At 48.8% G+C, this 23,290-nt stretch overlaps 1 protein-coding gene and 1 long non-coding RNA gene across 2 annotated transcripts; both read right to left on the bottom strand.

Annotated features, from left to right (window-relative positions):
- Positions 1 to 302: 302 nt before the first annotated feature.
- LOC121841197 lies at positions 303 to 4,061 on the bottom strand. Its single transcript, XR_006080210.1, has 2 exons — positions 3,749 to 4,061; positions 303 to 3,669 (listed from the first exon to the last, which is right to left on the bottom strand). It is a non-coding gene; the product is annotated as an uncharacterized LOC121841197 (long non-coding RNA).
- A 28-nt stretch (positions 4,062 to 4,089) lies between these two features.
- On the bottom strand, positions 4,090 to 22,796 carry LOC112236095 (protein APCDD1-like). The gene is made up of 7 exons (XM_042308129.1): positions 22,221 to 22,796; positions 15,263 to 15,449; positions 10,651 to 10,861; positions 10,367 to 10,543; positions 9,322 to 9,465; positions 7,696 to 8,017; positions 4,090 to 5,169 (listed from the first exon to the last, which is right to left on the bottom strand). Exons 1-7 carry the CDS (start codon positions 22,258 to 22,260, stop codon positions 4,709 to 4,711), a joined length of 1,542 nt encoding a protein of 513 aa, XP_042164063.1. The 5' UTR covers positions 22,261 to 22,796; the 3' UTR covers positions 4,090 to 4,708.
- Positions 22,797 to 23,290: the final 494 nt, after the last annotated feature.

The following is a 23,290-nucleotide window of genomic DNA, read 5'->3' as shown; positions in this document are numbered from 1 at the left end:
CCGGCTGGTAGATTAGACTGTGGGGTGATGGTCCGGCTGGTAGATTAGACTGTGGGGTGATGGTCCGGCTGGTAGATTAGACTGTGGGGTGATGGTCCGGCTGGTAGATTAGACTGTGGGGTGATGGTCCGGCTGGTAGATTAGTGCCCCTAGTTCCATGTATCAACACATTATTTCAGTTGTATTAAAACCAGGAACATGTGGAAAGTCCCCTACTGAGTACAGACCCATAAGTTTAATACACTGTGACAAAATAGTAACAAAGCTCATGAGCAATAGAATGACAACAGTCTTACCTGATACATATCAATCAAACAGGGTTTATTCAAATTAGACACAAACTAATACATGTTTCAGTTTAAAACAATACGCAAAAAGATATGGATTTATCAATAATGGCTGTTGGTCAAAGGCTGAATGACCATTTCTATTCAAAACATCAGAAGCGTTGAACTTTCCGGCAAAAATAATACATTTGATAAAAATATGATATAAATGATATATATTTTTCAAGATCTTCATGAATAAGAAAAAGATTACATGGACAGGGGGGACCTGATCCTAGATCAGCACTCATTTTATGAGGCCCAGTCAATAACTCTCACAATCAGACTATCACGTTTCAGGTAAGACCCAAATGCAGACTGTTGAAGTAACAATGTGTATTAAAGCAGCAAGGGGAAGGAAAACGACAGGTCAAGGCAGGCAGGGGTCGATAATCAAGAGTAGGGGCCAAGGTACAGGACTGCAGTCAGGGGTCGATAATCAAGAGTAGAGGCCAAGGTACAGGACTGCAGGCAGGGTCAGGACAGGCAAAGGTCAAAACCAGGAGAGCGAGAAATAGAGACTGGGGAAAAGCAGTAGCTGATACAAAACGCTGGTTGACTTGACAAACTGGCAACCGACAGAGAACAAGTACCCAGGGGAGAATGGGGAGAAGTACCCAGGGGAGAATGGGGAGAGGTACCCAGGGGAGAATGGGGAGAGGTACCCAGGGGAGAATGGGCGACACCTGGAGGAGGGTTCGAGACAAGCACAAGGACAGGTGAAACAGATCAGGGCGTGACACAGACAAGATAACTTTATATAGTAAATAAATAGTAAGGTAAGTGTTCTGGGTTGTCGTGGTGATAACATGGTGTAAAGGTAGAAACCTCTCCAGCTGTAGAGGGCTTGAACTGTCCCTAGCTACCCTCTAGGCTGTAGGGGGCTTGAACTGTCCCTAGCTACCCTCTAGGCTGTAGGGGGCTTGAACTGTTCCTAGCTACCCTCTAGGCTGTAGGGGGCTTGAACTGGGCCAACTGTCCCTAGCTACCCTCTAGGCTGTAGAGGGCTTAAACTGTCCCTAGCTACCCTCTAGGCTGTAGAGGGCTTGAACTGTCCCTAGCTACCCTCTAGGCTCTAGAGGGCTTGAACTAGGCCAACTGTCCCTAGCTACCCTCTGGGCTGTAGAGGGCTTGAACTAGGCCAACTGTCCCTAGCTACCCTCTGGGCTGTAGAGGGCTTGAACTGTCCCTAGCTACTCTCTAGGCTGTAGAGGGCTTGAACTGTCCCAAGCTACCCTCTAGGCTGTAGAGGGCTTGAACTGTCCCTAGCTACTCTCTAGGCTGTAGGGGGCTTGAACTGGGCCAACTGTCACTAGCTACCCTCTAGGCTGTAGAGGGCTTGAACTGGGCCAACTGTCCCTAGCTACCCTCTAGGCTGTAGAGGGCTTGAACTGTCCCTAGCTACCCTCTAGGCTCTAGAGGGCTTGAACTAGGCCAACTGTCCCTAGCTACCCTCTGGGCTGTAGAGGGCTTGAACTAGGCCAACTGTCCCTAGCTACCCTCTGGGCTGTAGAGGGCTTGAACTGTCCCAAGCTACCCTCTAGGCTGTAGAGGGCTTGAACTGTCCCAAGCTACCCTCTAGGCTGTAGAGGGCTTGAACTGTCCCAAGCTACCCTCTAGGCTGTAGAGGGCTTGAACTGTCCCTAGCTACTCTCTAGGCTGTAGGGGGCTTGAACTGGGCCAACTGTCACTAGCTACCCTCTAGGCTGTAGAGGGCTTGAACTGGGCCAACTGTCCCTAGCTACCCTCTAGGCTGTAGAGGGCTTGAACTGGGCCAACTGTCACTAGCTACCCTCTAGGCTGTAGGGGCTTGAACTGTCCCAAGCTACCCTCTAGGCTGTAGAGGGCTTGAACTGTCCCAAGCTACCCTCTAGGCTGTAGAGGGCTTGAACTGTCCCTAGCTACCCTCTAGGCTGTAGGGGGCTTGAACTAGGCCAACTGTCCCTAGCTACCCTCTAGGCTGTAGGGGCTTGAACTGTCCCAAGCTACCCTCTAGGCTGTAGAGGGCTTGAACTGTCCCAAGCTACCCTCTAGGCTGTAGAGGGCTTGAACTGTCCCTAGCTACCCTCTAGGCTGTAGGGGGCTTGAACTAGGCCAACTGTCCCTAGCTACCCTCTAGGCTGTAGGGGGCTTGAACTGTCCCAAGCTACCCTCTAGGCTGTAGAGGGCTTGAACTGTCCCTAGCTACCCTCTAGGCTGTAGGGGGCTTGAACTAGGCCAACTGTCCCAAGCTACCCTCTAGGCTGTAGGGGGCTTGAACTGTCCCTAGCTACCCTCTAGGCTGTAGAGGGCTTGAACTGGGCCAACTGTCACTAGCTACCCTCTAGGCCGTCATTGTAAATAATAATTTGTTGTTAATTAACTTGCCTAGTTAAATAAAAGGTTAAAATTAAACTTGTGCTCATAAAAATATAATGATATATTGCTTGTACAGGGTTGGGGGAACATATGCCAGGGCTAGTGTGTGGGTGCAGGCTTTGGTTCTAGCCAATCAGTTGATTAGTAAAATCAGGCTGCAACAAAATCCTGCAGGCACAGAAACACTGGCCACACCTCTGTTTGAACTTGGTGCTGTTTACGCTTCTGACGACAAAACTCTGAAACAAAATGAGGCCATTATTACCAGTGTACACTATCAAATCTCAATGAGGCCATTATTACCAGTGTACACTCAAATCTCAATGAGGCCATTATTACCAGTGTACACTCAAATCTCAATGAGGCCATTATTACCAGTGTACACTCAAATCTCAATGAGGCCATTATTACCAGTGTACACTATCAAATCTCAATGAGGCCATTATTACCAGTGTACACTCAAATCTCAATGAGGCCATTATTACCAGTGTACACTCAAATCTCAATGAGGCCATTATTACCAGTGTACACTATCAAATCTCAATGAGGCCATTATTACCAGTGTACACTATCAAATCTCAATGAGGCCATTATTAACTGTTTACAGTATCAATTCTTTAATTGTTATACATACTGTACACCCTGTGATGAAGAGGTTGTTTAAGGACACATACAACCAGGTGGTTCACAGGCTAGAACAGAGTACCGCACTTTTACTTAAATAAATCAAAACAACACCACCATTTCTAAATGTGGCATAACTGCTGACCTGTACATAAAATGTTTCTTTATGGGGTTAGAGCAACAAGTGGTGTTTTAATTTGACATTTGTTCGTTTTTGGTATCGGGTTGAGGAGTCGAAACAGTAGCATATTGGGTACGTTATATTAGTCAAGGAAGTCTCTGTGATAATGTAGGTGATGTCATTATCCCTAGTCCTATTGTATGGATAATGTATTTCCCTTTCACCTCTGAACCCTTTCACCTCTGAACCCTTTCACCCCTGAACCCTTTCACCCTGAACCCTTTAACCCCTGAACCCTTTCACCTCTGAACCCTTTCACCTCTGAACCCTTTCAACTCTCAACCCATACATTATTTTCTAACAATGAAATATAGTATATTATTGCTTTTTACATATACATACATATCTTATTTCATCTACTTGTCGTACCAATAAAAAATGCAATATTGCTGTAGAAAGCATCTTCTGTCCGACAGATACAAGGTGGGTCTGAAATGAACACAACCAAATACACTGCTCCAAAAAATAAAGGGAACACTTAAACAACACAATGTAACTCCAAGTCAATCACAGTGTGGTTTTCCACTTTAATTTTGAGTGTGACTCCAAATCCAGACCCTCCGTGGGTTGATAAATTTGATTTCCATTGATAATTTTTGTGTGATTTTTGTTGTCAGCACATTCAACTATGTAAAGAAAAAGGTATTTAATAAGAATATTTCATTCATTCAGATCTAGGATGTGTTATTTTAGTGTTCTCTTTATTTTTTTGAGCAGTGTGGTTTAAAAATGAAGGGCTCAAACTACACAGTTTATAATTTTCCACTGAATTACAGTTACGGAGCATCAGTGGTAGTGTGGCTACTACAGGTGGTGTACCAACAGTACGTCCTCTGTAATAACGGAGCTCAAAGGAACCCAGATATTAATGGAACTAGTCTCCTCTCGCCCTCCTCTCTCCTCTCGCCCTCCTCTCTCCACTCGCCCTCCCTCTCTCCACTCGCCCTCCCTCTCTCCACTCGCCCTCCACCTTGTCAACCCCCAGCTTCCATAGCTTCCACAACGTTCAAGGAGCCAAAAAGAGCTCCTTGAAAAAGTTCAAGTGCGTTTAAGTCACAGAAGCAGTCTCCTTTCCCACAGGGTAGAAGCTACAGTAGTTCGTTATCTCAGGGGTAGAATAGAATCCTCTCTCATGTTCCACAGTACACATTCACACTATAACGTCTCTCGTCAGTGTCTCTATGTAAAAAAAAGAGACTTTAGTCAGTCAGTCTGTTCCTTAACTATGGCAAAGGAACAACAAAAGTGAAACCAACGATGCGAGAACCGCAGCAAAGTTCCTGCTGTTCTGGTTCCACGGTGTTCCACCATTACTCAGCCTAAGGTGTCGGTCCTCATCCTCCTCTCCCATGCCCTCTGACCTCTGACTGCTAGCGGAACACTCGACCAGGGGCATCTGGTACGAGGTCGCTCGTTTATCTGGCCGGTTGGGGCTGGACCCGTCCGAGGGTCTCTGTCCGTTGTATAGGAGGTATCGTCCATGGGCATCCTGTTCCATGCGGAACAGCTCGTACTCTGTGTGTGGGAGGCGGATCCCCAACGCCACGCAGCCATTGGTCAGGGTGACGTCCTGTTCAACTCCGACCTCCCAGGAGCCCTGGGCGCCACACTCGTTACCGTTGAACACGTTGAGGAGAGAAGTGGTGGCCAGGTCCATGGGCATCACACGCATGTGGTTCACTGGAGGGGGAGGGAGGGAGGGAGGGAGAGAGGGTTAGAGGGGGTAGGAGAGAAGTGGTGGCCAGGTCCATGGGCATCACACGCATGTGGTTCACTGGAGGGAGAGAGGGTTAGAGGGGGTAGGAGAGAAGTGGTGGCCAGGTCCATGGGCATCACACGCATGTGGTTCACTGGAGGGAGGAGTTGGAGGGGGGTAGGAGGGAGGGAGGAAGAGTTGGGTAGGGGGGTAGGAGGGGGTAGGAGGGAGGGAGGAGGTGTAGGAGGGAGGGAGTTGGAGGGGGTGTAGGAGGGAGGGAGAGTTGGAGGGGGTGTAGGAGGGAGGGAGAGTTGGAGGGGGGGTAGGAGGGAGGGAGGGGAGGGGGGGTAGGAGGGAGGGAGGAGGTGTAGGAGGGAGGGAGAGTTGGAGGAGGTGTAGGAGGGAGGAAGAGTTGTAGGAGGGAAGAGTAGGAGGGAGGGAGGAAGAGTTGGAGGGGGTAGGAAGGAGGGAGGAAGAGTAGGAGGGAGGGAGGAAGAGTTGGAGGGGGTAGGAGGGAGGGAGGAAGAGTTGGAGGGGGGTAGGAAGGAGGGAGGAAGAGTAGGAGGGAGGGAGGAAGAGTTGGAGGGGGTAGGAGGGAGGGAGGAAGAGTAGGAGGGAGGGAGGAGAGAGTTGGAGGGGGTAGGAGGGAGGGAGGAAGAGTTGGAGGGGGGGTAGGAGGGAGGGAGGAAGAGTTGGAGGGGGGGGTAGGAGGGAGGGAGGAAGAGTTGGAGGGGGGTAGGAGGGAGGGAGGAAGAGTTGGAGGGGGGAGGGAGGAAGAGTTGGAGGGGGGGAGGGAGGAAGAGTTGGAGGGGGGAGGGAGGGAGGGAGAGTTGGAGGGGATAGGAGGGAGGGAGGGAGAGTTGGAGGGGGATAGGAGGGAGGGAGGGAGAGTTGGAGGGGGATAGGAGGGAGGGAGGGAGAGTTGGAGGGGGGTAGGAGGGAGGGAGGGAGGGGGTGTAGGAGGGAGGGAGGGAGGGGGTGTAGGAGGGGGTAGGAGGAGGTGTAGGAGGGGGTAGGAGGAAGGGTAAGAGTTGTAGGGGTTAGGAGGGAGGGAGAGCGAGAGTTGGAGGGTGGTAGGAGGGAGGGAGGGAGGGAGGGTAAGAGTTGGAGGGGGTAGGAGGGAGGGAGGGAGGGAGAGAGTTGGAGGGGGTAGAAGGGAGGGAGGGAGGGAGAGAGGGGAGGGGGTAGGAGGGAGAGAGTTGGAGGGGGTAGAAGGGAGGGAGGGAGGGAGAGTTGGAGGGGGTAGGAGGGAGGGAGGGAGAGAGTTGGAGGGGGTGGGAGGGAGGGAGAGAGTTGGAGGGGGTGGGAGGGAGGGAGAGAGTTGGAGGGGGTAGGAGGGAGGGAGAGAGTTGGAGGGGGTAGGAGGGAGGGAGAGCGAGAGTTGGAGGGGGATAGGAGGGAGGGAGAGCGAGAGTTGGAGGGGGATAGGAGGGAGGGAGGGAGGGAGAGTTGGAGGGGGATAGGAGGGAGGGAGGAAGAGTTGGAGGGGGGGTAGGAGGGAGGGAGGAAGAGTTGGAGGGGGTAGGAGGGAGGGAGGGAGAGTTGGAGGGGGTAGGAGGGAGGGAGGGAGGGGGTGTAGGAGGGAGGGAGGGAGGGGGGAGGGGGTAGGAGGAGGTGTAGGAGGGGGTAGGAGGAAGGGTAAGAGTTGTAGGGGTTAGGAGGGAGGGAGAGCGAGAGTTGGAGGGTGGTAGGAGGGAGGGAGGGAGGGAGGGTAAGAGTTGGAGGGGGTAGGAGGGGAGGGAGGGAGGGAGAGAGTTGGAGGGGGTAGAAGGGAGGGAGGGAGGGAGAGAGTTGGAGGGGGTAGGAGGGAGAGAGTTGGAGGGGGTAGAAGGGAGGGAGGGAGGGAGAGTTGGAGGGGGTAGGAGGGAGGGAGGGAGAGAGTTGGAGGGGGTGGGAGGGAGGGAGAGAGTTGGAGGGGGTGGGAGGGAGGGAGAGAGTTGGAGGGGGTAGGAGGGAGGGAGAGAGTTGGAGGGGGTAGGAGGGAGGGAGAGCGAGAGTTGGAGGGGGATAGGAGGGAGGGAGAGCGAGAGTTGGAGGGGGATAGGAGGGAGGGAGGGAGGGAGAGTTGGAGGGGGATAGGAGGGAGGGAGGAAGAGTTGGAGGGGGGGGTAGGAGGGAGGGAGGAAGAGTTGGAGGGGGGGGAGGAGGGAGGGAGGGAGGGAGGGAGGGAGGGAGGGAGGGAGAGTTGGAGGGGGGGTAGGAGGGAGGGAGAGTTGGAGGGGGTAGGAGGGAGGGAGGAAGAGTTGGAGGGGGTAGGAGGGAGGGAGAGAGAGTTGGAGGGGGTAGGAGGGAGAGGGGGTAGGAGGGAGAGGGGGTAGGAGGGAGGGAGGGGTGAGAGGGAGAGTGGGGGTGAGAGGGAGAGAGGAAGAGTTGGAGGGGGGGTGAGAGGGAGAGAATGCAAGAGACGAGTTCAGTGATCCATTTTTTTCTGAAATACACAGATCAACATCTCAACCACACACTTCAAAATGAACCGCAACAGGGTTCAACCTCAACCTTTGACCCTTTACCTTTGAAGACGAACTCCGTGCCTCCCATAACTCTAGTAGAGCGCGTCCCTCGGCTGTACCTCCCTCTAGCGTAGATACTGAAGGAGGGGTGTTTGCAGATGGGGTCAGAGTAGTGGTAGTAGTGGCCCTCCCAGGTCTGGTTGTTGTCATGGAAGAGGAAGTGACGGGTCAGGAAGAGGACCTCAGGACGGACCTCACAGCGCTGGCTCACCCACTGGCCAGTCAGCCCCACTGTCATGTCCGCCCGCGGCGCCAGGATGGGAGGGTGGAACTCATCCGACCGGTAGATGATAAGACAGGCGACGCAGCCGGGGTCATGGTTCTGGAGGAGGAGAGAAGATTCAGAGAGGTAAAGAGACAGAGCAGCTTCTCCCTCAGGGAGATATGGGTCCTCAGATCATCAAAAAGTCCTACAGCTGCACCACTGAGAGCATCCTGACTGGCTGCATCACCGCCTGGTACGGCAACTGTAAGGCACCCGACCGCAGGGCGCTACAGAGGGTGGTGAGTACAGCCCAGTACATCATTGAGGCCGGCAAGCTACCGCACGGCAAGCTACCGCACGGCAAGCTACCGCACGGCAAGCTACCGCACGGCAAGCTACCGCACGGCAAGCTACCGCACGGCAAGTCTGGAACCAACGGAACCCTGAACAGCTTCTTCCCCCAAGCCATAAGCTATATAGCAAATCTAATGGCTACCTGCATTGACCCTTTTTTTTTTATATATATATTTATATTTTTTTAACTCTCTTGCACTGGACTCTACCCCACACACACTGGACTCTACCCCACCCACACACACTGGACTCTACCCCACCCACACACACTGGACTCTACCCCACCCACACACACTGGACTCTACCCCACCCACACACACTGGACTCTACCTTCAGGCGGGTTGGAAATTGCTCCCAATGATGAACCAGACTTGTGGAAGTCTACCATTTTTTTCTGAGGTCTTGGCTGATTTCTTTTGATTTTCCCATGATGTCAAGCAAAGAGGCACTGAGTTTGAAGGTAGGCCTTGAAATACATCCACAGGTATACCTCCAATTGACTCAAATGATGTCAATTAGCCTATCAGAAGCTTCTAAAGCCATGATATAATTTTCTGGAATTTTCCAAGCTGTTAAAAGGCAAAGTCAACTTAGTGTATGTAAACTTCTGTCCCACTGGAATTGTGATACAGTGATAAGTGAAATAATCTGTCTGTAAACAATTGTTGGAAGAATGACTTGTGTCATGCACAAAGTAGATGTCCTAACCGACTTGCCAAAGCTATAGTTTGTTAACAAGAAATTTGTGGAGTGGTTGAAAAACGAGTTTTAATGACTCCAACCTAAGTGTATGTAAACTTCCGACTTCAACTGTACACAAAGGAACAAACAGGCCCTAGAACTGAACTGGCCACCCAATACAATTGTCAACTGAAGCCAAAGTCTGTTAAGCGGTGGATAACAGACAGAGCAATACTCACCTTGGAGGTCTGGAAGAATTCCTGGTAGCTAGAAGGTCTGTAGCACATCCTCTGGGCACGCTCAGTGTGGAAGTACCACACTACAGTGTCCACACTACCACACACACACACACACACACACACAACGATATACAGTAAAGTACTAACCTTAGCATGTTGTAACGCAGCCTGATAGCTAGACGGCCTATAATAAATCCTCTGGGATTTCTCAGTGTGGATGTCTCCTAGAAACAGCTCCTCAACCAGGTGATCCACGTTATGATGGAGGTACTGTTTCTCCACACGCTGCAGCTGCAGGGGAGGCGGAGCAGGGGAAGGAGGAGGTGGGGGTTTGGGGGGGGAAGGAGGCGGAGGGGTTGGGGGAAGGAGGAGGGTTTGGGGGAGAAGGAGGCAGGGGGAAGAAGGAGGGTTTGGGGGGCAGAAGGAGGTGGGGGAGTTGGGGGAAGAAGGAGGAGTTGGGGGGGAGAAGAAGGAGGAGTTGGGGGAGAAGAAGGAGGAGTTGGGGGGAGAAGGAGGAGTTGGGGGAGAAGAAGGAGGAGGAGGAGGCGGGTTGGGGGAGAAGAAGGAGGAGAAGGAGGGGGGGGGGGTTGGGGGGGGAAGAAGGAGGAGTTGGGGGAGAAGGAGGGAGAAGGGGGGGGAAGGAGGTGGGGGTTGGGGGAAGAAGGAGGAGTTGGGGGAGAAGGAGGCGGAGGGGTTGGTGGGGGAGAAGGAGGTGGAGGAGTTGGGGGAGAAGGAGGCGGAGGGGTTGGTGGGGGAGGTGGAGGGGAGAAGGTAGAGGAGTTGGGGGGGAGAAGGAGGCGGAGGTGGAGGGGTTGGGGGAGGGGCAGAGGTGGAGGCGGAGGGGTTGGGGGAGAAGGAGGCGGAGGGGTTTGGGGGAGAAGGAGGCAGAGGGTTTGGGGGAGAAGGAGGGTTTGGGGGAGAAGGAGGGGTTGGGGGGGGGGATACTTTAGTGTCCAATTTAGAAGAATGTCCAACAGAAATGTATTATCTTCTACTTTCTCCCTTGGAAAAACATAAACAGACAGGTTGGTGTGGTCTGAGCAGAGGTGCAATGCCCCCTGGGCAGTTTCTAAGGGTCAAGTGCCTTGCTCAAGAACACAACAACTGGATATGGCATCTAGCTGCCAACCAGATTTAGTCTAGAGTGGGATTTGAACAGGCCACCTTCCAGTTCGGAGCCCTCCTCACTAACCTGCAACTCGTGCATGGAGAAGTTGAGCTCCCTGGAACAGTCACAGCCACCCTCCTCACTCCACAGCTCATAGTTTACATTGGGTTCCCATGGTGCTTTGCTCCTCATGGCGCCCCGACAGCTCCGGTTCAACCGCTGGCTCAGGGCCTTGGCCACCTCTGCACTGTGACACACCACCTGAGCAGTGGGATAGATACACATGTACTGTATAAACACACACACACACACACACACACACACACACACACACACACACGGTCATGCTGGAAGACACACTCCCCTACCTGTGTACGGTGGATCTGGTAGTCAGCCTCTGTTCCTCCTCTGATGATCCAGGAGGCCTGTCTGAGCCTCAGCCGTCCCCGGACCACCAGGGTGTAGGTGGGGGTGGTGCAGTGGTTGTCCCTGTAGTAGAACTGGTTGGCCTGGAACGTGTTGTTGGGGAAGAACCGGTACGACCGCGTCAGGAACTCTGGGCCAGGACGTACCTCACAGCTGGCCGACGGAGAGAGAGATGGATGAGGACAGGACTTAGAGAGAGGTGGATGGGCACAGGACTTAGAGAGAGAGGGGGATGGGCACAGGACTTAGAGAGAGAGGTGGATGGGCACAGGACTTGGAGAGAGGTGGATGGGGACAGGACTTGGAGAGAGGTGGATGGGGACAGGATTTAGAGAGAGGTGGATGGGGACAGGATTTAGAGAGAGGTGGATGGGGACAGGATTTAGAGAGAGATGGATGTGGACAGGATTTAGAGAGAGGTGGATGGGGACAGGATTTAGAGAGAGGTGGATGGGGACAGGATTTAGAAAGAGGTGGATGGGGAGAGGACTTAAGAGTTGTGTGTCTTCCAAAGTAAACATCATACTGATTATTTCCCACGTCTGAGTTTTTCCCCCTGGACTGCCGACGGCCCAGCTAGCTGTCTGAATCGCCGTGACCCCAACCAACTTCACTACTCACTGGACCCTTATGATCACTTGGCTAAGCATGCCTCTCCTTAATGTCAATATGCCTTGTCCATTGCTGTTCTGGTTAGTGTTTATCGGTTTGTTTCACTGTAGAGCCTCTAGCCCTGCTCATTATACCTTATCCAACCTTTCAGTTCCACCACCCACACATGTGATGACATCACCTGGTTTCAATTATGTTTCATCATCACTCAATGCCTAGGTTTACCTCCACTGTATTCACATCCTACCATACCTTTGTCTGTACATTATACCTTGAAGCTATTTTATCGCCCCCAGAAAATCTCCTTTTATTCTCTGTTCCGGACGTCCTAGATGACCAATTCTCATAGCCTTTAGCTGTACCCCTATCCTACTCCTCCTCTGTTCCTCTGGTGATGTAGAGGTGAATCCAGCCCCTGCAGTGCCTAGCTCCACTCCTATTCCCGGGGCGCTCTCTTTTGATGATTTCTGTAACCGTAATAGCCTTGGTTTCATGAATGTTAACATTAGAAGCCTCCTTCCTAAGTTTGTTTTATTCACTACTTTAGCACACTCTGCCAACCCGGATGTTCTAGCCGTGTCTGAATCATGGCTTAGGAAGACCACCAAAAACTCTGAAATCTCCATCCCTAACTACAACATTTTCAAACACGATAGAATGGCCAATGGCAATCTACTGCAGAGATAGCCTGCAGAGTTCTGTCCTACTATCCAGGTCTGTACCCAAACAATTTGAACTTCTACTATTAAAAATCCACCTCTCTAAAAACAAGTCTCTCACCGTTGCCGCCTGCTATAGACCACCCTCTGCCCCCAGCTGTGCTCTGGACACCATATGTGAACTGATTGTCCCCCATCTATCTTCAGAGCTCGTGCTGCTAGATGACCTAAACTGGAACATGCTTAACACCCCGGCCATCCTACAATCTAAGCTTGATGCCCTCAATCTCACACAAATTATCAATGAACCTACCAGGTACCACCCCAAAGCCGTAAACACGGGCACCCTCATAGATATCATCCTAACCAAGTTACCCTCTAAATACACCTCTGCTGTTTTCGACCAAGATCTCAGGGATCACTGCCTCATTGCCTGCATCCGTAATGGGCCAGCGGTCAAGCGACCTCCACTGTCAAATGCTCCCTGAAACACTTCAGCGAGCAGGGCTTTCTAATCGACCTGGCCCGGGTATCCTGAAAGGATATTGACCTCATCCCGTCAGTAGAGGATGCCTGTTTTTTTTTTTTTTAAATACCTTCCTCACCATCTTAAATAAGCATGCCCCATTCAAGAAATGTAGAACCAGGAACAGATATAGCCCTTGGTTCTCTCCAGACCTGACTGCCATTAACCAACACAAAAACATCCTATGGCGTTCTGCATTAGCATTGCCCCCGTGAAATGCAACTTTTCAGGGATGTTAGAAACCAATATACACAGGCAGTTAGAAAAGCCAAGGCTAGCTTTTTCAAGTAGAAATTTGCTTCCTGCAACACAAACTCAAAAAAGTTCTGGGACACTGTAAAGTCCATGGAGAATAAGAGCACCTCCTCCCAGCTGCCCACTGCACTGAGGATAGGAAACTGTCACCACCGATAAATCCACTATAATTGAGATTTTCAATAAGCATTTTTCTACGGCTGGCCATGCTTTCCACCTGGCTACCCCTACCTCGGTCAACAGCCCTGCACCCCCACAGCAACTCGCCCAAGCCTTCCCCATTTCTCCTTCTCCCAAATCCAGTCAGCTGATGTTCTGAAAGAGCTGCACAATCTGGACCCCTACAAATCAGCTGGGCTAGACAATCTGGACCCTTTCTTTCTAAAATGATCTGACAAAATTGTTGCAACCCCTATTACTAGCCTGTTCAACCTCTCTTTCGTATCGTCTGATCGTCTGAGATTCCCAAAGATTGGAAAGCAGCTGCGGTCATCCCCCTCTTCAAAGGGGACACTCTTGACCCAAACTGCTACAGACCTATCTTGCCTTTCTAAGGTCTTCGAAAGCCAAGTCAACAAACAGATTACCGACCATTTCGAATCCCACCGCACCTTCTCCGCTATGCAATCTGGTTTCAGAGCTGGTCATGGGTGCACCTCAGCCACGCTCAAGGTCCTAAACGATATCTTAACCGCCATTGATAAGAAACAATACTGTGCAGCCGTATTCATTGACCTGGCCAAGGCTTTTGACTCTGTCAATCACCACATCCTCATCGGCAGACTCGATAGCCTTGGTTTCTCAAATGATTGCCTCGCCTGGTTCACCAACAACTTCTCTGATAGAGTTCAGTGTGTCAAATCAGTCTCAATGGGGCAGTCTCAATGGGGGTGGCAGTCTCAATGGGCGTGCCACAGGGTTCAATTCTTGGGCCGACTCTCTTCTCTATATACACATCAATGATGTCGCTCTTGCTGCTGGTGAATCTCTGATCCACCTCTACGCAGACAACACCATTCTGTATACTTCTGGCCCATCTTTGGACACTGTGTTAACTAACCTCCAGACGAGCTTCAATGCCATACAACTCTCCTTCCGTGGCCTTCAACTGCTCTTAAATACAAGTAAAACCAAATGCATGCTCTTCAACCGATCGCTGCCTGCACCTGCCCGCCTGTCCAACATCACTACTCTGGACGGCTCTGACTTAGGTATTTGTAGTTGTCCACGTATTCTAAGTATCTGGTTAGACTGTAAACTCTCCTTCCAGACTCACATCAAACATCTCCCATCCAAAGTTAAATCTAGAATTGGCTTCCTATTTTGCAACAAAGCATCCTTTACTCATGCTGCCAAACATACCTTCGTTAAAACTGACCACCCTACCAATCCTCGACTTCGGCGATTGTCATTTACAAAATAGTCTCCAATACCCTACTCAATAAATTGGATGCAGTCTATCACAGTGCCATCCGTTTTGTCACCAAAGCCCCATATACTACCCACCACTGCGACCTGTACACTCTCGTTGGCTGGCCCTCGCTTCATACTCGTCGCCAAACCCACTGGCTCCATGTCATCTACAAGACCCTGCTAGGTAAAGTCCCCCCTTATCTCAGCTCGCTGGTCACCATAGCAACACCCACCTGTAGCACACGCTTCAGCAGGTATTCTCTGGTCACCCCCAAAGCCAATTCTTCCTTTGGCCACCTATCCTTCCAGTTCTCTGCTGCCAATGACTGGAACGAACTACAAAAATCTCTGAAACTGGAAACACTTATCTCCCTCACTAGCTTTAAGCACCAGCTGTCAGAGCAGCTCACAGATTACTGCACCTGTACATAGCCCACCTATAATTTAGCCCAAACAACTACCTCTTCCCCTACTGTATTTATTTATTTGTTTTGCACCCCATTATTTCTATTTCTACCTTGCACATTCTTCCACTTGTTCTCAACTTGCCTACCTGGTTAAATAAAGGTGAAAATAGAAAGTAAAAATTAGGGTTAGAATTAGATTTAGGTTTAGAATTAGGTTTGAGGCTAGGATTAGGGTTGAGGCTAGGGTTAGGTTTGGAGTTAGGATTAGAGTTAAGGCTAGAATTAGAGTTAGGATTGGAGTTAGGGTTAGGATTAGAGTTAGGGTTGAGGCTAGGGTTGGGGTTGAGGCTAGGGTTGGGGTTAGGATTAGAGTTAGGGTTGAGGCTAGGTTTAGAGTTAGGGTTAGGGTTGAGGCTAGGGTTAGGGTTGGAGTTAGGATTAGAGTTAGGTTTGAGGCTAGGGTTGGGGTTGAGGCTAGGGTTAGGGTTGGAGTTAGGGTTGAGCCTAGGGTTGAGGTTAGGGTTGAGGCTAGGGTTAGAGTTGGGGTTGGATTTAGTGTTAGGATTAGAGTTAGGGTTAGGGTTGACGCTAGGGCTATGGTCGGAGTTAGGATTAGGATTTGAGTTAGGGTTGAGACTAGGGTTAGGGTTGGGGCTAGGTTTGGAGCCTGGTTTAGTCGTACCTGGTGGAGACCCAGTGTCCCTCTATGTTGGGGGGAATCTGGACGGTGATCCGGGCCCCGTGGTGGAGATGCTTCAACATGTGGTGACACTGGGAGTGTTTAGCAGGACGACCAAACGTCTTCTCCAGGGACAGCAGGCGGTTGGAGCGGCCCTCTGAGTAGTGGAGGGACGAACCCTCAGCCCAACCTAATGGGAGTTAACAGAGACAATAGGTTACAAACCCTCAGTCCAACCTAATGAGAGACGATAGGTTACAAACCCTCAGCCAGACCTAATGGGAGGCAACAGAGACAATAGGTTACACACCCTCAGCCCAACCTAATGGGAGGCAACAGAGACAATAGGTTACACACCCTCAGCCCAACCTAATGGGAGTCAACAGAGACAATAAGTTACAAACCCTCAGACCAACCTAATGGGAGACAATAGGTTACAAACCCTCAGTCCAGCCTAATGGGAGTCAACGTAGAAAATAGGTTACACACCCTCAGCCCAACCTAATGGGAGTCAACAGAGACAATAAGTTACAAACCCTCAGACCAACCTAATGGGAGACGATAGGTTACAAACCCTCAGTCCAACCTAATGGGAGTCAACGTAGACAATAGGTTACAAACCCTCAGTCCAACCTAATGGGAGACAACAGAGACAATAGGCTATAATTAGTAAGGCACTCAACAGTGGCAACAAGAGTTGTTAGCACCAGTACATGTTCTCCTCATTTAAACAAAAAAAACTGCTTAGTAGGAGTCATTGTTTCCTGGGAACAATTTACACATAACATCAATGACTAGACCTTAGTTTAATAAGCCACAGTCTGAGATGCCTTGAAATACATCCACAGGTACACCTCCAATTGATTCAAATGATATCAATTAGCCTATCAGAAGCTTCTAAAGCCATAACATCATTATCTGGAATTTTCCAAGCTGTTTAAAGGCAAAGTCAACTGAGTGTTTGTAACCAGCAGTGTGTTGGTTTGGCATTGAACTGAGAATGCACGAGCAGAAAATAACCCCACACCTACTGTAAAATATGGTGGTGGATACTTTGTCTTTGTAGGGAGACTCAGCAAGCTGCGAGATCCGAGCGATTTAAGGCGTTCGACTTGAAATCCAATGCGGTCTCCCCGTTTTCGAACCCTGCTCAAAGCACTTTGACAAACCAGTCTTTATTTGTAACATGTCATTGGTGACTTCATATGGATAATGTGCTTAATACTCAGTAATTTTAAGTCCTCAGAAAATATCTTCCTTGACAACCAGTTCGAATAGGCTCTTCTTCTGATCAAGGAACCTACCAGGTACAACCCTAAATCTGTAAACATTGTCACCCTCATAGATATCATCCTGACCAACTTGCCCTGTAAATACACCTCTGCTGTCTTCAACCAGGATCTCAGCGATCACTGCCTCATTGCCTGCATCCGAAATGGGTCAGCGGTCAAACGACCCCTCATCACTGTCAAACGACCTCCACTCATCACTGTCAAACGACCTCCACTCATCACTGTCAAACGACCTCCCCTCATCACCGTCAAACCATCTCCACTCATCACTGTCAAACGACCTCCACTCATCACTGTCAAACGACCTCCACTCATCACTGACCTCCACTCATCACTGTCAAGCGACCTCCACTCATCACTCCACCTCCACTCATCACTGTCAAACGACCTTCACTCATCACTGTCAAACGACCTTCACTCATCACTGTCAAACGACCTTCACTCATCACTGTCAAACGACCTTCACTCATCACTGTCAAACGACCTTCACTCATCACTGTCAAACGACCTTCACTCATCACTGACCTTCACTCATCAAACGACCTCCCCTCATCACTGTCAAACGACCTCCCCTCATCACTGTCAAACGACCTCCCCTCATCACTGTCAAACGACCACCCCTCATCACTGTCAAACGCTTCCTAAAACACTTCAGCGAGCAGGCCTTTCTAATCGACCTGGCCTGGTGTATCCTGGAAGGATATTGATCTCATCCCGTCAGTAGAGGATACCTGGTTGTTTTTTAAAAGTGCTTTCCTCTCCATCTTAAATAAGCATGACCCATTCAAAAAATGTAGAACTAAGAACAGATATAGCCCCTGGTTCTCTCCAGACCTGACTGCCGTCGAACAAAGTCCATGGAGAATAAGAACACTTCCTCCCACTTCCTCCCAGCTGCCCACTGCACTGAGGCTAGGAAACACTGTCACCACTGATAAATCCACCATAATTGAGAATTTCAAAAAGCATTTTTCTACGGCTGGCCATGCTTTCCACCTGGCTACCCCAACCCCGATCAACAGCTCAGCACCCCTCACAGCAACTTTCCCAAGCCCCCCTGCTTCTCCTTCACCCAAATCTAGATAGCTGATGTTCTGGAAGAGCTGCAAAATCTGGACCCATACAAATCAGCTGGGCTAGACAGTCTGGACCCTCTCTTTCTTAAATTATCTGCCACAATTGTTGCGACCCCTATTACTAGCCTGTTCAACCTCTCTTTCGTATCGTCTGAGATCCCTAACGATTGGAAAGCTGCCGCGGTCCTCCCCCACTTCAAAGTGGGAGACACTCTAGACCCAAACTGTTACAGTGACATTTGGTGAAGGGCACATTGACTTGTTTAGGACTCAAAACTCAAAGTTTAGGACTTGAGACTTGTCTTGATACTTGATGGTCTTGACTTGAGACTTGACTCGGACTTGCCTCCAGCCGATAGAAACTTTCAACTTGTTCTCCCCACTAAGCAACGAGTCGGAATCAGAGGCCGAGCCTTCTCTGGTCTCTCCTCCACCCGTTACGGGGTCTGAGACGCCGAAGCCTCCCACCATTAGCTCTGACAAATTGAAAACTCTAGTCACTGGCGCCTCCATTACCCGCAGTATTAGACCTTAAACAGAATCCTCCAGCGATGGAATGATCTGCAGATTCAGTCTCAACCTTTAACTCTTTACATTTAGCCTATAACCATTACATTTAGCCTATAAACATTTAATTTAGCCTATAACCATTATGAAATACTTCTCCGTACTGCTTATGAATGTGTTTTGTATGGGTTATGTGGTTTGTATGTGTTATGGAGTCCTTATATACAGCAGGTACTCTTTCAAGTGGACAACGTCTTTCGACTATAGTCTCCTAGGCATAAATGACATCAGGGCTTTTGTTGTCGAGTATTTCCTCTAAGAGTTTCCTCAATATGTTTCCTTGATATGTTTCCCTGAATAGCTTCCTTGAAATGTGACCAACAGCTCGTTGGTATCTGATCCTGTACTGTTGCACCTGACACCCAGCCCTTACATACTAGTCACAGACTGTGTGCCAATAACTTCACATGTAACTATATAAAAAACTGTAAATATAACTACATTATTTTCAGAACACGCATACCAGCAGGAAATACCACTTTTAAAATATAAAATACATACCCTGAGTACTAGACTACAGGTCGGGAACATTGTCACAACATTGCCGTTTGTCTTGGAGATGGACTCATTCACTCACTGGTGGTTCTGTGTCAACTGGAAAAGTTCTCTGTGATCTAGAGCTCTGCTGGGAGCTCGGTGATTCTCTTTTATTTAGATAAGTGTGTGAAGCATAAACACAATCAGAGGTTCAAGCACCCCCATAATCAGCAGGTTAGGAAGAGTACACAACCAATCTAGGAGGCACTCTGCCACAAATGTGCTCATTTGATCTTTTCCAGCTTCAAACAGCGTGGTGGCGAGTCGATCTGCAAGTCTAATCTAGTCAAGCAGTGAGGAGGGCACATAACAATACAGGCTCCAGACATCACAAGCCAGGCAAAAAGAAACCCAGGAAACAAGTTACACACACTCATAAACACACAACCTCGTGTGATGGATAGCTGTCGTCTATATTAGCCATGATTTACTGGGCAGGTGGAGTCATAAGGCTCACGTCCAAGTCAGGTCACGAGTCATTGGTGTTAAAGTCAAAGTCGAGTTGCAAGTCATCATATTAATAAACCCCAGGAACAGTAGCTGCTGCAGGAACTAATGGGGATCCATAATAAACCCCAGGAAGAGTAGCTGCTGCAGGAACTAATGGGGATCCATAATAAACCCCAGGAAGAGTAGCTGCTGCCTTGGCCAGAACTAATGGGGATCCATAATAAACCCCAGGAAGAGTAGCTGCTGCCTTGGCCAGAACTAATGGGGATCCATAATAATCCCCAGAAAGAGTAGCTGCTGTCTTGGCAGGAACTAATGGGGATCCATAATAAACCCCAGGAAGAATAGCTGCTGCCTTGGCAGGAACTAATGGGGATCCATAATAAACCCCAGGAAGAGTAGCTGCTACCTTGGCAGGAACTAATGGGGATCCATAATAAACCCCAGGAAGAGTAGCTGCTGCAGGAACTAATGGGGATCCATAATAAACCCCAGGAAGAGTAGCTGCTGCCTTGGCCAGAACTAATGGGGATCCATAATAAACCCCAGGAAGAGTAGCTGCTGCCTTGGCCAGAACTAATGGGGATCCATAATAATCCCCAGAAAGAGTAGCTGCTGTCTTGGCAGGAACTAATGGGGATCCATAATAAACCCCAGGAAGAATAGCTGCTGCCTTGGCAGGAACTAATGGGGATCCATAATAAACCCCAGGAAGAGTAGCTGCTACCTTGGCAGGAACTAATGGGGATCCATAATAAACCCCAGGAAGAGTAGCTGCTGCCTTGGCAGGAACTAATGAGGATCCATAATAAACCCCAGGAAGAGTAGCTGCTGCCTTGACAGGAACTAATGAGGATCCATAATAAACCCCAGGAAGAGTAGCTGCTGCCTTGACAGGAACTAATGGGGCTCCATAATAAACCCCAGGAAGAGTAGCTGCTGCCTTGACAGGAACTAATGAGGATCCATAATAAACCCCAGAAAGAGTAGCTGCTGTCTTGGCAGGAACTAATGGGGATCCATAATAAACCCCAGGAAGAATAGCTGCTGCCTTGGCAGGAACTAATGGGGATCCATAATAAACCCCAGGAAGAGTAGCTGCTACCTTGGCAGGAACTAATGAGGATCCATAATAAACCCCAGGAAGAGTAGCTGCTGCCTTGACAGGAACTAATGAGGATCCATAATAAACCCCAGGAAGAGTAGCTGCTGCCTTGGCAGGAACTAATGAGGATCCATAATAAACCCCAGGAAGAGTAGCTGCTGCCTTGACAGGAACTAATGGGGATCCATAATAAACCCCAGGAAGAGTAGCTGCTGCCTTGGCAGGAACTAATGAGGATCCATAATAAACCCCAGGAAGAGTAGCTGCTGCCTTGGCAGGAACTAATGAGGATCCATAATAAACCCCAGGAAGAGTAGCTGCTGCCTTGGCAGGAACTAATGGGGATCCATAATAAACCCCAGGAAGAGTAGCTGCTGCCTTGACAGGAACTAATGGGGATCCATAATAAACCCCAGGAAGAGTAGCTGCTGCCTTGGCAGGAATTAATGGGGATACATAATAAACCCCAGAAAGAGTAGCTGCTGCCTTGACAGGAACTAATGGGGCTCCATAATAAACCCCAGGAAGAGTAGCTGCTGCCTTGGCAGGAACTAATGGTGATAAATACAAATACAGTCTGTCCGTCCATTACTTAACTCTGTTCTGGGGTGTGTCCCAAATGCCACCCTATTCCCTATGTAGTGCATTACTTTTGACCATGGCCCACTGATCCAGTCTGACAGCCTTCTTTTACAGTCTACACTGATCCAGTCTGACAGCCTTCTTTTACAGTCTACACTGATCCAGTCTGACAGCCTTCTTTTACAGTCTACACTGATCCAGTCTGACAGCCTTCTTTTACAGTCTACACTGATCCAGTCTGACAGCCTTCTTTTACAGTCTACACTGATCCAGTCTGACAGCCTTCTTTTACAGTCTACACTGATCCAGTCTGACAGCCTTCTTTTACAGTCTACACTGATCCAGTCTGACAGCCTTCTTTTACAGTCTACACTGATCCAGTCTGACAGCCTGGTTTTACAGCCTACACTGATCCAGTTTGACAGCCTGGTTTTACAGTCTCCAGCCCGGTGTCACTACTGTAGGGATAGGCTGCAATAAAGTCCCACTTAATTGAATGTTAGATTCACTTAAACACACTTATGGGTAAGTGGATTCTAAAAGGTATTTTTATCTCGTAGCTCATTTGAAGTGGTGGCCAAGTCATTTGAACAGGTCAGTTTAAGTCGAGTAGAAATGTTTTGAGTAGTAGGGCCCTGTCTTCCATTGTGTTCATCTACCCTGTTGCCATGGCTACGCTTTTATTACTTTTTTTGCCTCAAATATGTCCAGCAATTTGGCCAAACACATTAGTTATTACCAAATACTCTGTTCAAATCTGGTGACAACTTTTCGACTCATGGGTATTTTACCATATTATACAATTATCAGTCCAAATAGAGAAAAAATATTTAGAAAATGAGTTACAGTCTAAATATATGTACATGAAGCACAAACCAGGCTGTATCACAACCGAACATGATTGGGAATCGCATAGGGCGGCGCACAATTGGCCCAGCGTCGTCCGGGTTTTGGCCGGGGTTGTAGGCGGTAATAAACCCCAATAAGAATGTGTTCTTAATTGACTTGCCTAGTTAAATAAAGGTTAAACAAAGGTTACACAAGACTATGGCCTAATGAGGTATAGTTTGTCCCTATATGGAGGGTCTATAACATCTGGTAATATACGGAGGGTCTATAACATCTAGTAATAGTAATTGCGGAAACCAAATTGATGAACTAACATCATAATTATGTGTGCGTGCGCTTGTGCACACTATTGTTAAGGAGTGGATTTCATATGGACTCCAATTAAAAGTAATATTCAATTTAAAAAGGAACATTTCTATTTTACAGTTACTTGAAAAGTTAGAATTAGACAGCGAACACCATTATTATAAATTCAGTAAAACACATTTTGTAATGTCTCTTACCGAAAACCGCAACGACGAGTAATACTACGGAAGGCCCCATTCCTGTGGACTTTGGGAACAGTGATGAGCCTGTTTCTATTGAGTGTTAATGTTCCTCAACGGCGCGTCCTCAGTCAATACTTGATGGAATCCAACATGCCGTGTCCATAATGTGTCTCAATGATATCCAGCAAACATCAGAGGATGTTGGAATAATGAGTTTAATTGTTATTAAACTGAATTTTCGGCAACGCAGGAATCATTTCATTACGTGTTTGTACGGCTTCGAAGAACGAAGAAACGAACGTCCCATACTCCGATCCATCTAAAGTTTAAGTGCGCCTTGTCTTCTATTACAAAACAAGAAATGTTCGACTACAGAAGTTGGCGACATGTTTTTCTTTGTCTCCCCAAACTAAATAGAACAACGTGCTGCAACGGAATATAGACTTGTGGAGAGACGCTCATGTTCCTGCAGCACCACGGAGAATCCCACTTTATTCCAGCAGACTTGTTTCATTATGGTAATCTCTGCGTCGGAGTCGGAACCCTGTGCGTCGTCGTGTGTGTAGAGAGGAGAGCGCTAGCAGAGAACATCCCCCCCCCCCGTCTCCATCCGATGAGTTTGTAGGGGCGGGCGGGTGGAGTGTATCCTAGGCCACATGATTCTAATCAACACTTTGGTTTTTTTGAAGAATAGGCTACAATTTATGCATGTGCCTAACATACAATAGTGTCGTGAATAGTGTCGTTTTTTCTCCACGTTTTTTCACGTTTTTGTATGTATTTTTCACATTTATTTTTTATTTTTTACAAAAGTGTAAAGTCAACACAAATGCGTAATATATTATATGATTATATAATACAAACATTAAACACTTTTTGGAATTTATCAAAACTTTCCATAATATCCAACATAATATTTTGAACATATTTTTCTCCATTGTAAATGCTATTGATAGGTTCTTCCCGCTGTCTGTATTTCATACATCCTCTCCGTGGTGAGATTGTGTGCGTGTGTGTGTGTGTGTGTGTGTGTGTGTGTGTATGTGTGTGTGTCCATGTAAGGTAGTTGACATTCTGTCAGCTGC

The sequence above is a fragment of the Oncorhynchus tshawytscha genome, linkage group LG28, assembly GCF_018296145.1.
Source record: "Oncorhynchus tshawytscha isolate Ot180627B linkage group LG28, Otsh_v2.0, whole genome shotgun sequence".
NCBI lineage: Eukaryota > Metazoa > Chordata > Actinopteri > Salmoniformes > Salmonidae > Oncorhynchus > Oncorhynchus tshawytscha.
Note: the sequence above shows the minus strand (reverse complement) of the source record. Positions and strands in the feature narration are given on the sequence as shown.